General features: G+C 36.0%; 1 protein-coding gene and 1 long non-coding RNA gene across 17 annotated transcripts in view; one reads left to right on the forward strand and one right to left on the reverse strand.

The window, feature by feature from the left end:
• The window catches only part of PTPN12 (protein tyrosine phosphatase non-receptor type 12), a 90,734-nt gene that overhangs the window by 66,665 nt on the left and 9,063 nt on the right, over positions 1–15,006 (forward strand). For all 12 annotated transcript variants that reach the window (XR_014246756.1, XM_082399360.1, XM_082399354.1 and 9 more), the window contains 2 exons: positions 2,455–2,540; positions 12,932–13,914. Coding sequence is in view for 11 of the 12 variants with exons in the window: in XM_082399360.1 (XP_082255486.1) it covers positions 2,455–2,540; positions 12,932–13,914 (1,069 nt within the window). In the remaining variant the exon portion in view is untranslated. The remainder of the gene's footprint in view (positions 1–2,454; positions 2,541–12,931; positions 13,915–15,006) is intronic.
• LOC309632172 overlaps positions 1–15,006 on the reverse strand; it is an 81,953-nt gene that overhangs the window by 15,624 nt on the left and 51,323 nt on the right. Inside the window, exon 3 of one of the 5 annotated variants that reach the window (XR_014246760.1) lies at positions 2,555–5,735. The exons of 2 other annotated variants lie outside the window; for them this stretch is intronic. This is a non-coding gene — a long non-coding RNA (uncharacterized lncRNA). Of the gene's footprint in view, positions 1–2,554; positions 5,736–8,603; positions 8,969–15,006 lie in introns of those variants that run through there. 2 more of the 5 variants (XR_014246761.1, XR_014246762.1) reach the window with 2 other exon arrangements.

Below are 15,006 nucleotides of genomic sequence, written 5' to 3' on the forward strand. Positions count from 1 at the left end.
ATTTTTTTCTTTTGTGGCCCTTGATAAAGCTCTGTTATGTGGAAATATTAATACAGAAAAAATATTAATACACTTTAGCAAAATGGGTAAAGGTGGTCAAAAGTTAAAAAAAAAATAGCTTTAGCAAGCTCTGCTTGAAACAAAAGAACACACTAGAACCTAATCTCCAGTAGATTCTTTAATTTCTAAAATTCCTTTCAATTTCAAAAGTTGGTGATTGTTCTAACTGGTAATAAAAATAGCCAAAGAGAGCTGTATACATTAGGACAAATGTGGGGACAAAAGCTGTACATATAAGAGGATCAGAAGATATAAAAGTACAGCAAACATTATTGTAGGTAAAAACTAGGAATCCAAGAAGAACATTGTTTTATTCTCAAGTCCAGTGACTAGGAGGTTTTGTTCATGTTGTGTGGGCAGTGGCTCTCTGAGCTGCAGTTCTGCATTGCCACATGGATTCCTTTAATCATATGAAATTCAACATGCTCAAAAAGCTTACCTCCCCCAGAAGTTCTTTTCCTGTCTTGTCCCTTTCTGTTAATAGCTTTCATTCACCCAGAATGAGGAATCCTTCATGACACCTTCTTTCCTTTGTCACATGTAGTTAGTTATTTGCCTACATATACCCTTACTTTCTCTTCCTGTTCCATTCCTACCTGTTCCATACTTCCATCCTCTGTTCTCTTTTATTTGTCAGTGTCTTATCCACCCCTTAATGCCATTCGACATGCTACCTTAATATTTTCCCAAGTATATTCTTAATATTCTCACCTATAACATCTCCTTTCTCTTATTTCATAGCTTCATTGTACTGATTTTACCACTTTATGGTTTTATTATTACCCTTTCACTTTTTTGTTTGATGACAGTACAGTTCTTGAAGTTAAGGGCTATGTCCATTTTTGTATCCTTTCCAGTGCTTACTGTTCATTGCCTTTCACATATAGATCCACAATGCCTTACCTGCTGTTCCAAAATCTAAAATGCACTGAAAACCTACAGTTGGTTTGTGCGTGTGTGTGTGTGTGTGTGTGTGTGTGTGTCAGCAAAACCTGACTTGACGTGACACGAGGCTATTTATGTTGAAATTGTAAAAAATTGATGTGTTTTTGTAGGTTAGAAACAACAGTTCAGTCGAAGCAGTTTCATATGGTTCACTAATCTTTATTTAGCCTACTTAATAAGAATATTTATAGATTCTGGTACAAAAATATTAATGAGTGTTATGGGAATATGATTGTTTAATTAATAGAAATAATAAGCAAATGAGTCACTAATATGTGAGAGGAATCTTTATGATGAGAGGAGTCTTTAAATTCTGGTAATATCTGAGGATCTAAAAGTGTGGTAACAAAGTCCTGATTTACTCGAGGCAAAACCAGTTTATGCTTGCTGTCTAGGTGTAAAAGCCCTGATTTGGACAATAGATTATGTGGTTATCCTATCTATAGCAGATATCCCTGCAACAGATGCCTCTGATTTGACAGGTAGCTGTAATTAAGGATGCAAGCTTTCAGTCTCATAATGTAACTCTTGTTTTGGTCAGAACAAGATGCATAGTAAGACACTTCTAATGCATCTGATATTAGGAAACAGGGTCCATTAAAAATTGCTGTAAACTTGAGGTCTCTGTTTCCTATTGTTGGGAGTACTTATTAAAAAAGGACACTGGCAAGAAACAGTTATATAGACAAAGAAGATGCCATGATGGACATGGTAGAAGTGTCTTTTGACTTTAAAACAAAAAAAAAGTCAACTACAGTTTCAGAGTTCCTTAATTGATTATAGTATATGCAAAGATGGCTTTTTTCCTAAAATTATCTGAGATGTAGGCAAGGGTGGAAACCATTCTTGTCTTCTGGCCCAGAATTAACAAAGCCTAGCTATATAAAAATGAGGTACTTTCTGAGGCTGAAACTAATTCAAGACAATGTTTTATATAATAATTTCACATCTCCTCTATTCACAATCCTAAATACAACCTGAGGTTCTTACAGGTTGTATAAGAACTGTATTGACTCAGGATCATCCCTTTTAGAGTAGTAGGTAGCAATAGGAGTCCCAAAAAAGTCTGGGAAAGGTGAAGGATATAAGACTTACCTTGTTTTTTTCCCCCTATGTGCACATTACAAATCTTGTGGTAGTAATGCCTGAAAAAAAGATCTTCTTGGGAAATCTGTTTCTTTACAGTAGCATTTGAAATATGTTGAAATGCTGCTCTACACGGTTGATTTTCTTGGTAACTGGATATGGACTGGTTTTTTGATATTAGTTTTTCTCATTGAATTTGGTCTTTCGGGCTTAAAACATAGAGGACATAACACCTATTTTATTATTTGGCAAAATTCTCATTGTTTTAAAAATTCACAAGCCCAATAACAATTTATTTGAAACATGAGGAAGGAAAATTATTTTTCCCCTAACTTTAATGAAGCATTTTTTTTTTCTTGGCAGAATGAAATTAACACTGAAAATATGGTCAGCTCCATAGATCCTGACAAACAAGATTCTCCCCCTCCAAAACCACCAAGGACCCGCAGGTATTGTACGTCACATTTTCTTTGAAAGGATACTTATCTTTTACTCATTGTTACTAAAACAAAATAATTCTGAATATTTCTAAGTTTTTTTTAATAACTTTTCTTATATTCTTTTGTTTAGGATGTAGCATATGTATGGCAACTGACTTTTTTAATGGTGTACTATAAAAAATTCTTTTCAATATAGATAAAATTTCAGTAGTATACTATACCAGAACAGTCAGCATAACCATGAATTGACTATAGCTCATCTTTTGGTATGTGGTACAACTAAAATTTTAGCTATTCCTAAGATTTATTTCAGTTTTCTAATGACTGAACAGGTAATATGATTGTCAAAAATTGTATGCATGTTGAAGAGGTTATGTGAAGATGTTTAATAACATCACTGGCAAAGATGAGTTTATTTCTTTCTAGATTTTCTTACTTTCATACCAAGCTCTCATTTATAATAGTTAAAATCAATATATATTCCTATCCCCCTTTTTCCCTCTTTTCTTTCAGGGTAGCTAGGTCAGTTAGATGGTAGTATGGAAAGACTACAGATAGAGTCAGAATGATTTAGTTTCAAATCCTTTTCATCCACTTACTAGCTCTGAAGTCGTGAGTAAGCCACTTAATTTATTTGATCTTGGGGGTTTTTTTGTTTGTTTAAGTATTGTCCTAAGAATTAAATGAAATAAAGTATGTGAAAATGCTACATATAGGACCTGGCACATACTTGGTCTTCACTAAATGTTGGTTTTCCCATTACAATGTGGAGTTAAGATTGAGTTACTGAATTATTTTTAAAAGGAGACACAGTGGAAGATCAGTAATAAAACTGTTAGAATGACTTATACTGTGTCTTGTCCCGAGCATAGATCTGCCCAAACTGATTGACCTTCCCTCAAAGTAGGACTTCCTTTGTATAGGATTCACCAATTTTTTCCCCTTAAAAGTTTGATAGAAGTTGAATAAAGTTGGGTGAGGTGACTATGGTTGTGTCTTGGCATTGAGTTGCTGTACCTTAATGAGATCCTTCTTTACAAAAGTAAAAGCTTACAACAACTAAGGCAAGATGTGGTAGCTATTATAGTCTCTGGAATGCCTTTGCACACTTCTCTAAGGAAGATCAGAAAGCCTATATAGGTGGGTTTAGGTCTCAGTGTTTAAATGCTCAGGATGTTAACTGTACACCAACACTTCTCAGCAGTTCCTTCCTGTTTGATTTCCATTTTGGTATTTACTGTGGAAGGCAGCCAGTTAAAACCTATAAACTGTTAGTTCTCTAATTTTTTTGTCTCCCATATCAGTTCTGTAGAGTCCTAAAGAAACTGTAATGACCTTAAAGGAAATTAAGAAACTTTTGCTACACAGATATCTTTTAATTTGGATTTTGAGAGTGAGCCAAGGTAGAGGCCCTCAAAGTGTACACTAATATTTGTGATTTATATGGTCATCTACCTCCAACAACAAACCGTGGTAGCCTTTTCCTAATTTTGAAGGAAAAAAATGAGTGTACAGTGTTCTGAATTTTAAACCTTTCTCATATACCTTTTTAAAAGTTTGGCTCCTATTTTTCTTCGGTAAATGAAAAAATAATTCTAAAAAGTGGTAAATGAGTGTTAACAGAAAAATGTTCATTCAGCTTATGTCAGGGTTTTATTTCGGGATATGTGCTCAAGTTTTTATATGCATGTGAGTTTGTATTACATGCTTAGTCCATCTTCTTTCTTATTCATGAAATAGAGGTAATTGGCAGAATTTCATTGTGTTCCACAAAGAATACTTCATTAACTGAAAATAAAATCCCAAGAGCATAAGATTGATAAAAATAGTATACTTTGTTTTTTCAGTATGGCTACAGTAAGCAAGTTAATCAGTTGTTTAGAGTACATTGCAGTTTTTGGAGACAGATCTAGAGAGGAAGGCTTATGTTTGTTGTATTAGATTTAGTCAGTCATATGATTCTGGTTTATAAATACTTAAAGAAATCAAATTGTAGATTTTGAATAGCAGATTTCATTTTCTCTTTTCAATATATATGTTGTTAAACTAATAATATTCTCGATATTTTTTCACTAACACCAACACTCTGGAAGTATACATTGTTAGTTATTTCTATAAACTGTCAACAAATTTACTACAGAGACACAAAAGTATGCCTTAGTAAATTTTTCTTAATTTATAAATATTTCAGAGACAAAAACAATATACTTGATGCTTCTAATGCCTCTCAATTCAAACAAACTTAAGTTAGAATAGGACTGGAGAAAGACAGAAAGTGGTTCTGTTTTAGACATTTTGATATCTAGGCTGGAAGTAAAGATATACTGAGGACTCTGTATATAGCTGATGTAGAAGACTTGGGCATGAATAAGATCTTTCAGATTCTGGGTACAATATCTCAAAGTACCAAGGAGGGAACCCTGGTAAGCACCAAAATTTGTGAAGAGCAAACTAAAAGAAAGCTGTAAAAAAAGAAATGAACAATCAAGGGATAAAGGAAAACCAGGAAACAGTGGCATTATAGAGGCCAAGAATGAGAGAGTTTTATATCTGGCAGAAATACATGAATATCTATCTACTTCCTTTAAAGGCTGCCTGGGAGGATGAACTGGACTTTTAAACATCTGTGGCACTTACAATATCCTGGATAGGTGAGGGTATTTCTGGGATCAAAACAAGGAGCTGAGGTATGCTCAAATAGAGGCATTTGGGAACTCTGATCAAGCATAGGATGTGGTGGGATTCAGGTGACCAAGGGCCCTGGGAAAAAGGCAAGTAGAAATTTGGGTGATGGGAGAAATCCATATACATAAAACAGCTATTACTCTACTTGACTGTTTTTTCTTTTTTTAAAATAAATTTATTTATTTATTTATTTTTGCCAGTGTTGGGTTTTCGTTGCTGCATGCAGGCTTTTGCGGCAAGCAGGGGCTGCTCTTCGTTGCGGTGCACCAGCTTCTTGTTGTGGAGCACAGGCTCTAGGCTCATGGGCTTCAGTAGTTGCAACATGTGGGCTCAGTAGTTGTGGCTCGTGGGCTCTAGAGCGCAGGCTCAGTAGTTGTGGCGCATGGGCTTAGCCACTCCACAGCATGTGGGATCTTCCTGGACCAGGGCTTGAACCCATGTCCCCTGGCTTGGCAGGCGGATTCTTAACCACTGCACCACCAGGGAAGCCCTTTGGTTCTTCTTTGAAATGTTATTTTCCTTTTGTTGATTTAAAAAATAATTACATTAAAACCAAATATATTTCCTTAAAATGACTAATTTATAAGAAAGAGGAGCAAAGTGGTTGAATAAAAGTAGAAAGTGGTCCTATAGACCAGCCAAATAGGAGAAGAAAAAATTTTTAAAGAGATCCCTTTCAAAATATAAATACCTGGAAATAACCGTAAGTAGAAAGTAGAACCTGAAGTAGAAATGTATTCATTTGCATTAGTGAAAAAAATTAAGTGTTCTTGGTTGGAAAAGTTAAATGTAATTTAGCTTTTCTCAGTGATACTTAAAATATCATTTATTTTCAAATTTGATGCAGTTCTCATCAAAATACCAAAGGAATCGTCTCTGAACTTTCCAATATAATGTTAAAGTTCACTTGTAAGAATAAAGAGACAAAAATACCAAAGAAAATTTAGGATGAAAGTAGTGATGAGTGAGAACCAACCCTTTTAAAAATTATAAAACTATATTTAAAACAATCTGTTAGTGGGACTTCCCTGGTGCTCCAGTGGGTAGGACTCCATGCTCCCAATGCAGGGGGGCTGGGTTCGATTCCTGGTCAGGGAACTAGATGCCACATGCATGCTGCAGCTAAGAGTCTGCATGCCTCAACCATGAGCCCACATGCCAAAACTAAAAGATCCTGCATGCCGCAACTAAGACCCAGTGCAGCCAAAATAAACAAACAAACAAATAAATAAAATGCATTATAATCTGTTAGTGGTATAAGAATATACCAGTTAGGACTTCCTTGGCAGTCCAGTGGTTAAGACTCCACACTCCCAATGCAGGGGGCACGGGTTCAATCCCTGGTCAGGGACCTAAAATCCTGCATGCTGCATGTAGTGGCCCCCCAAAAAAAAAAAAAAAAAAGTGTGTGTGTGTATATATACACATACACATACATACACACCAGTTAGTTGATGGACTTGAATAAGCAACTAGGAAATATTATAGATTGTGTTATGAATTAATTTAACATATATTAAACAAGGAAAAAGAAAGGGGTTATTTATTAAGTCATATTATATTATTGACCATTCAGGGAAAAAAATATATTTAGATCTTTATATCACACCACACACCAAAGTAAGCTTTAGATAGTTAAATTAATTAAATATAAAAAGTCAAATCATTGAAACATAGAATATAGTTTAATGTTTGACAGACTTGTAGAGGGGGATATAATAGAAGGGATAAAGGAAATCACAAAGGACAAGATTGATTTATTTGACTACCGAAAATTTAAAGTTCTAATTGAATTATCCAAATTGGCATTTTTTTAAGATAAATGAGGGTAGATTTTGGCAAAACACACTGCTATGCATGCTTACTGTAGTTCTCTAATTTCCTATGCTCTCTGTGCTTTACTGCTTTTCTAATTCTTGTTTTGTTCCTTTTCACTGTTCAGAAATACCTTTAATCTCAGATGTATTTTTAAAGTTATTGATAGATATTAGAATACATAATAAAACCAAGAAATAAAGGTTAAACACAAGTGGAGCATCTTCCTCAACGCCAAAGTGTAAGGTGTTTAGGAGATATCATTTGGTTAAAAAGTAATCATTAGCACTGTATAGCATCTATTATATATGTTTTCTCATCTTTTTTAGATCACATGTATTCTTTATTCATTCTGTAGATAGTCAATGATATGTCAAAGTGTTAAGTGATATAGTGAACCCAGTGATTTTTACAGTAATCTTGATCACATGGATGTTAATATAGCTAGTTCCCAAAGGTGTTGACCTGCATAGACTAGCAGAGTTCAACTAAGAACACACATCTGTTATCTTCTAGTCCAATACTCTTTTCATTATATAGTATTAACTCTCTAGAAGAAAGGGTAGTAGTGAAGGTTTTTTGTTTTTATAATGTTATGTTCTAATATTTTGGTTGTCATTTCCTTCACCTCTATAATCTTTCCATCTCGTATGGAATCCAGCCTAATTTATTATAAGGAAAATAATTTTCTGAGTTTCTATAACACATCAATTTGAAATAAAAGTTATAGAGTTACTCATTTTAAGACTTTGTCACACCAATTAAATGTAATATTTCCATATTATAAAGACCAAACTTCTTACTGTGAAATTCTGGGCCTTCATAGTATGTCTCCAACTTACCTTTTTAGCTTACTTTTACTCCTTAGGGACCCAAACTGTTGTGTTCATTGTTCTGTCTTCTGGTACTGGTGTAATACCTAGCAAGTGGTAGGTCCTGAATGTTTTGTTTTGTTTTTGAGAAGTAAAAAATGCATTCCTCAGGACAGATGAAATTAAGAACAATATTTACAATAAGAATGATGCAAGTCATTATCACCAGTGGAATTTTTTTCCATCAGAATACCTCGTGAAAATATGAATGCTGAATACCATAGTGGAAAGTCAGTATGTAGCATATATTTTTTTGTGATGGGGCTTATATTATTTTTGTGCATATGAAAGTACTATAAAAGTGTATTAAGCCTTATTTCAACAAGCCTTAGATTAAGGAAGGATAAGGGGAAAGTCTGTTAGTGTAATTATCAGTTAAATTTGAGTAACAAAAAGAACCGCAAAGGGATACAAGGAAACTTTTGGAGGTGATGGATATGTTTATTACCTTCATTGTGGTGATACTATCATGGATGTATTGGGCTGGCCAAAAGGTTCATTTGGTTTTTTCCATACGATGGTTCTAGTACCACTTAGTTATCTTTAACTTCATTCGAAACAATTTTGTTTGATTGTATTGTGACAGCTGTCATATCAGCGTGCATTTAAAAAAAGACATCAAAATTGGTGAATTTTTGTGTAGCCATTTTAATATTGAAGATGGAAGAAAAAAAGCAACATTTTTGGCATATTATGCTTCATTTCAAGAAAGGTAAAAACGCAAGTGAAATGCAAAAAAAGATTTGTGCAGTATATGGAGAATGTGCTGTGACTGATCGAATGTTTCAAAAGTGGTTTGTGAAGTTTCGTGCTGGAGATTTCTCGCTGGACGATCCTCCACGGTCAGGTAGACCAGTTGAAGTTGATAGTGCTCAAATTGAGACATTAATTGAGAACATTCAATGTTATACCACGTGGGAGATAGCCGACATTCTCAAAATATACTAATCAAGCGTTGAAAATCATTTGCACCAGCTTGGTTGTGTGAATCGCTTTGATGTTTGGGTTACATATAAGTTAAGCGAGAAAAACCTTCTTGACCGTATTTCTGCATGTGATTCTCTACTGAAACATAATGAAAATGTTCTGTTTTTAAAACAAATTGTGATGGGCAATGAAAAGTGGATACTGTACAATAATGTGGAATGGAAGATATCGTGGGGCAAGTGAAATGAACCACCACCAACCACACCAAAGGCTGCTCTTTATCCAAAGAAGGTGATGTTGCATATGTGGTGGGATTGGATGTTGTGTATGTGGAGTCCTCTATTATGAGCTCCTTCCGGAAAACCAAACGATTAATTCCAACAAGTACTGCTCCCAAGTAAGCCAACTGAAAGCAGCACTTGACAAAAAGCGTCCAGAATTAGTCAACAGAAAATGCATAATCTCCCATCAGGAGAACACAAGACTGCATGTTTCTTTGATGACCAGGCAAAAACTGTTACAGCTCGGCTGGGAAGTTCTGATTCATCCATCGTATTCACCAGACATTGCACCTTGGGATTTCCATTTATTTCAGTCTTTACAAAATTCTCTTAATGGAAAAAAAATTCAATTCCCTGGAAGACTGTAAAAGGCACCTATAACAGTTCTTTGCTCAAAAAGATGAAAAGTTTTGGGAAGACGGAATTATGAACTTGCCTGAAAAATGGCAAAAGGTAGTGGAACAAAAGGGTGAATACATTGTTCAATAACGTTCTTGGTAAAAATGAAAAATGTGTCTTTTATTTTTACTTAGAAAGCAAAAGCACTTTTTGGCCAACCCAATATATGCATATGTCCAAACTCATCAAATTGTATACATTAAATATGTTCTGGGACTTCCGTGGTGGTCCAGTGGTTAAGAATCCACCTTCCAGCGCAGGGGACGCGGGTTCAATTCCTGGTCAGGGAGCTAAGATCCCACATGCTGCGGGACAACTACGACCGCATGCTGCAACTACTGAGCCTGCACGCAACAGCTAGAGAGCCTGCATGCTGCAACTACAGAGCCCACGTGCTCTGGAGCCCGTGCGCCACAAATAGAAGCCCACGTGCCACAACTAGAGAGAAGCCCGTGCGCGCCGCAACAAAAGATCCCGCATGCCACGACTAAGACCCAACACAGCCATAAATAAATTAATAAATAAATAAATATATATATTAAAAAAATATATTCAGAGCTTCCCTGGTGGCACAGTGGTTAAGAATCCGCCTGCCAATGCAGGGGACACGGGTTTGAGCCCTGGTCTGGGAAGATCCCACATGTCACGGAGCAACTAAGCCCATGCACCACAACTGCTGAGCCTGTGCTCTAGAGCCCGCGAGCCACAACTACTGAACCCACATGCCACAACTACTAAAGCCCGCGTGCCTAGAGCCCGTGCTCCGCAACAAGAGAAGCCACCGCAATGAGGAGCCCACACACCACACTGAAGAGTAGCCCCCGCTCGCCGCAACCACTCTTGCGAGAGAAAGCCCGTGCGCAGCAACAAAGACCCAACACGGCCAAAAATAAATAAATAAATTAAATAAATTAAAAAAAATATATGTTCAGGTTTTTGTATATCAACTGTACCTCACTTAAAGCTATTTTAAAAATGTGAGTAGCTAAGAATTTCATTACTATGTACATATCAACATCATGTAAGGCTACTGCTTCTAAAAACATTTACAGGATTGTTGGTTAAATAGGCAGTTTAAGGACATTTAACTCTGGTCCCTCCCTAAACTTCCTAAAATTATAGTGGAGGAACATAAAAATATATAAAGATTAAAAACCAAAAAACTGAAGAGAAGGTGGTAGTAAATGAGATTTTGACAGAATTTTGGGAAGTGGAAAACACATTGACCAATGTGAAAAGGGACTTAGAACAGAGAAAGCTAAAACTTGCTTTCCTGTAGGTGAGGGAAGCCAATAAGAATCAAGATGATTGTCTTCAAAGAACCCCCAGAAAGGCCCAGAAATTGGAGGTCCCCCTTAAGCCTGGTGTGTAGGATGGGACTGAAAACAAGAAGAGTACTTGAATATCTCTATAAAGAGTGTTTAGAACCCCAGATGCCTTCCATCAAATTGAGCAGACAGATGACAGCTTCACACACACCTGGGAACACAGTAGGGAGGGATTTACTTTGGTGTGGTTGAACCTGGAAGTCTCTGGGTTCAGTATATCAGGTCCAACTGATGGTGGGGTTGTTAGTTCCTTGCTGAAAGCAGGAATCTGCATGCTGAATAGTGAGATTGCTCCCACCCCTTATTTGGCTCCCAGAATACTGATAGCCACTTCTGGTGGGAGACAGAATCCCTCTCTTGAAAAACTAACCAGCCCAAGAGAGGAAATCGATAGTTATTGATGGTTGTGGCCCACCAATGATGTTGCAAGGACTGTATTCAGTCACCAAGCAGTAAGATGGCCACTAAGCCACAAGCCCTCCCCCTTACATTTACATACACATTACCCAGTCATTTAAAATATTCCATTCTCTCAAAATGGACAGAACCAGGAATTATCAGACACTTGACAAAGCCCCTAACATGAAAGACATAATCAAATAAGCAGGAAAAAATGGATGGAATGGAGACAACACAGAATAGAAAAAAGATGGGGGGGTGGCAACTGTCTGTTTTCTCAGTAATTAGGAAATATTGCAACCATGAACAAGAACCAGGTCATAATAAATAAGAAGCTCTTGGAAATTAAAAATATAATGGCATAAATTTTAAAAATTAAAATTTAATTTTAACTAAAGAAGGCTAGAAGACAGTCAAGGAAATCTCCCAAGAAAATGAACAAATAGAAAGAGAGAAAATAGGAGAGAGATGATAAAGAAATTAGAGAATCAAACCAGGAGGTATGTCACATAATCATAGTAATAATAATAATTATAACTAAAACTAATCATAGTCTGGAAGGAGACTGGAAGAGAAGAAATTAGGAAAGAAGTTCCTAGTAGTAACATGAATTTTTGCAGAGAAAGGTCTCAATATAGTGGATTAAAAGAAGTTACACCATGAGATTGTAGAACATGAAGACTTAAAAAAAAAAAAGAAACTAAAAGCTCAAAAGAGAAAAAACAGCTCACAATCAAAGAACGGGAATCACAGTTATAAAAGTCTGAAGGAAAGTTATTTCTAGTCTAGAATAACACACCTTTTCCAAAAGTCAGTAACCTTGAAAACATAATAATTACGTAGACCTCAGGAAATCTGTTTCCTATGTATAGTTTTTAAGAAGCAATTGGAGGGTATAACCCACTAAATTGAGCAAGTGTACCTAGAAAAACGAAGATGGGACCTGGGAAACAGGAGAGTCTAACACAAGAGAGAGTCTCAGCTCTATGGTAGCCTCGGGGGCCAGGGGGCCACACTGGAACGCAAGGCTCAAGGTTTCTAAGAGGGATGTCTGTGATATTGATAGCTACCTGGTATGCTTGACCAATTGAGAGGAGGTGTACAAATCTGCAGGAAAGTTTGAAGAAGGGCTGAATTACTGATGGTACACAGGAAACCCAAGCCAATTATTAGGGAAAAAATAAGAGTTATATAAGAAAAAATAGGAAATCATGCTGTCATTGGTATGAATAATAACTGTAGTCATAAGATTGAACTAACCAAAAATTAGCAGTATTAGGAAGATGGAGAAGACATTTCCATAGTAGGAAGACAGTAGAGTATGTGTGAAATAGAAAGATCAAGTAATAACGTTTCTGCATTTTGAAATATTTTGAAACACGGAGGCAAATCTTCGAAGTAGCTGTTTTTAAAAAGTTGAAACCTGATGTCTCAGGGTAAATGGAGGGCTGTGGGAGGGGACTGCTGGTTTTTTATTAAAATTCTTGTGTTATTTGACCTTTTTAAGCAATGTACATACATTACTACCTTGTTAAACATTAACTTTTCTTAGTTTGGCAAATTTTAATTTTTTATTCATAACCACAGACTCTACTGACTTTTAATTTAAAGAGGCTTAGCTACATAACTGTTACCTATCAACTTATTTTTTAAAAGGATGAACATTCTAATACCCTTTTCTTAATATTTTCCAGTTGCCTTGTAGAAGGGGATGCTAAGGAAGAAATACTGCAGCCTCCAGAACCTCACCCAGTGCCACCCATCTTGACACCTTCTCCCCCTTCAGCTTTTCCAACAGTCACTACTGTGTGGCAGGACAATGACAGATACCATCCAAAGCCAGTGTTGCACGTGGTTTCATCAGAACAACATTCAACAGACCTCAACAGAAACTATAATAAATCAACAGAACTTACAGGGAAAAATGAATCAACTGTTGAACAAATAGATAAAAAATTGGAGCGAAATTTAAGTTTTGAGATTAAGAAGGTCCCTCTTCAAGAAGGACCAAAAAGTTTTGAAGGGAACACACTCTTGAATAGGGGACATGCAATTAAAATTAAATCGGCTTCGGCTTCACCATGTACAATTGATAAAATCTTTAAATCACAGGAATTGAATTCAAGAGATCTAAAAATTGATGATATTTCCCAGAATTCCTGTGTGGACTGCAATGCAACACAGTCAAATAAAGCTCCAGTTATCCTACCAGAAGAATCACAGAAGAGTTCAGACACACCTCCAAGGCCAGACCGCTTACCTCTTGATGAGAAAGGACATGCACCGTGGTCATTTCATGGACCTGAGAATACTCTACCCATGCCTGATTCCTCTGAAGGCAAATCCTCAGGTACCCACTGTCAAACAATGAAAACTGGGAGTTCAACACCAAGCCCCACGACACAACTTGCAACCCATGATCTCACAGATCATCACAACAGTTCCCCTCTATTCAGAGCACCCCTCAGTTTTACTAATCCTCTTCACTCTGATGACTCGGACTCTGATGAAAGGAACTCTGATGGTGCTGTGACCAAGAATAAAACCAGTATTTCAACAGCAAGTGCCACTGTTTCTGCTGCCGCTAGTACTGAAAGCATTTCTACAAGGAAAGTATTATCAATGTCCATTGCTAGACATGATATAGCAGGAACAATACATTCAGGTGCTGAAAAAGGTAATGATAATCGTATCTAACACTTATAATATTTTTACTATGTGCCAGTCACTGTTCTAAGCACTTTAGCTATATTAATTCATTGTTTTATTCCACACTTTACTCCAGAACCTATGCAAAATTTCATTATTTTTGATACTAATTTTATTTTTAAGTAAGCCTTTATTTATTGTTACCTTAGTTTGATCACATTGCATTACTGGACTTTTTGTTTCCAAAATATTTAAATTGTTGTAACTGAAAATTTTCTCTTCTTATATCTTACAACTCTCAGTATTTATATGGGTCAAAATTTTATATGACTGAATAATTAGAAATAATTTAGGGAAGATAGAATTACTTAAAGTGACAGTGACACAAATACTGTAGAATGGCTTGATTGGCCATTTAATTTCACCCATGTATATTACAGATATCTATTTTATTATCTTTATGATCTTTTAACTACAAAATACCTTTTTAAAATTTTAAACCTCCTCACAAATGCTTGCAAAAAAGGCTCCTTTCAACAATGAGTTTATTAACCAAGGAGCAATATTGTAGCTGCTCAGAATATAGGAAGTTTAATTCAGTCAGTAGAAAGTGGGATATTTCCATGTCTAGTCATCAGTGCTACTACTATTTAATTAATGACTCTCTTCTTTAAGCAGTCTAAGCATTTCAAGATAACGCATGCCCTAAGTTCCCAAGATGTATTATTGGGTCTTGAAACTCCTCTTTAATCCGCTAAAAATTACCACGGCTGCCATCTTAAACAGACCATGAAGTTGACAGCAAATATATAAACACAAAAGCTATTTATTGATAGGTTGATTATCAGTGCTCTTTTACTTGTTGGTGAACTTTGATAGTGACACACATAGACTGGTAGTTACATGTGCAGCCAAATTTGTGCAGCCAAATTAAGTACTGTGAACTTGAAAGATGACTTTTTCTAATTCCGACCCAGTAAGTACCACCCATACTGTGGTGCCTCTATTTTCCTCAACTCACACATACTTTTTTTTCTTTTTTTTTATCTTGGGGATGTATCTGGTAGAGTAAATGAGAGTCTAAGCTAGTTTCTTAAATTTACATGATCTTCTATGTTCT

This window comes from Balaenoptera borealis (genome assembly GCF_965194805.1).
Source record: "Balaenoptera borealis genome assembly, chromosome: 7".
In the NCBI taxonomy this organism is placed as follows: Eukaryota; Metazoa; Chordata; class Mammalia; order Artiodactyla; family Balaenopteridae; genus Balaenoptera; species Balaenoptera borealis.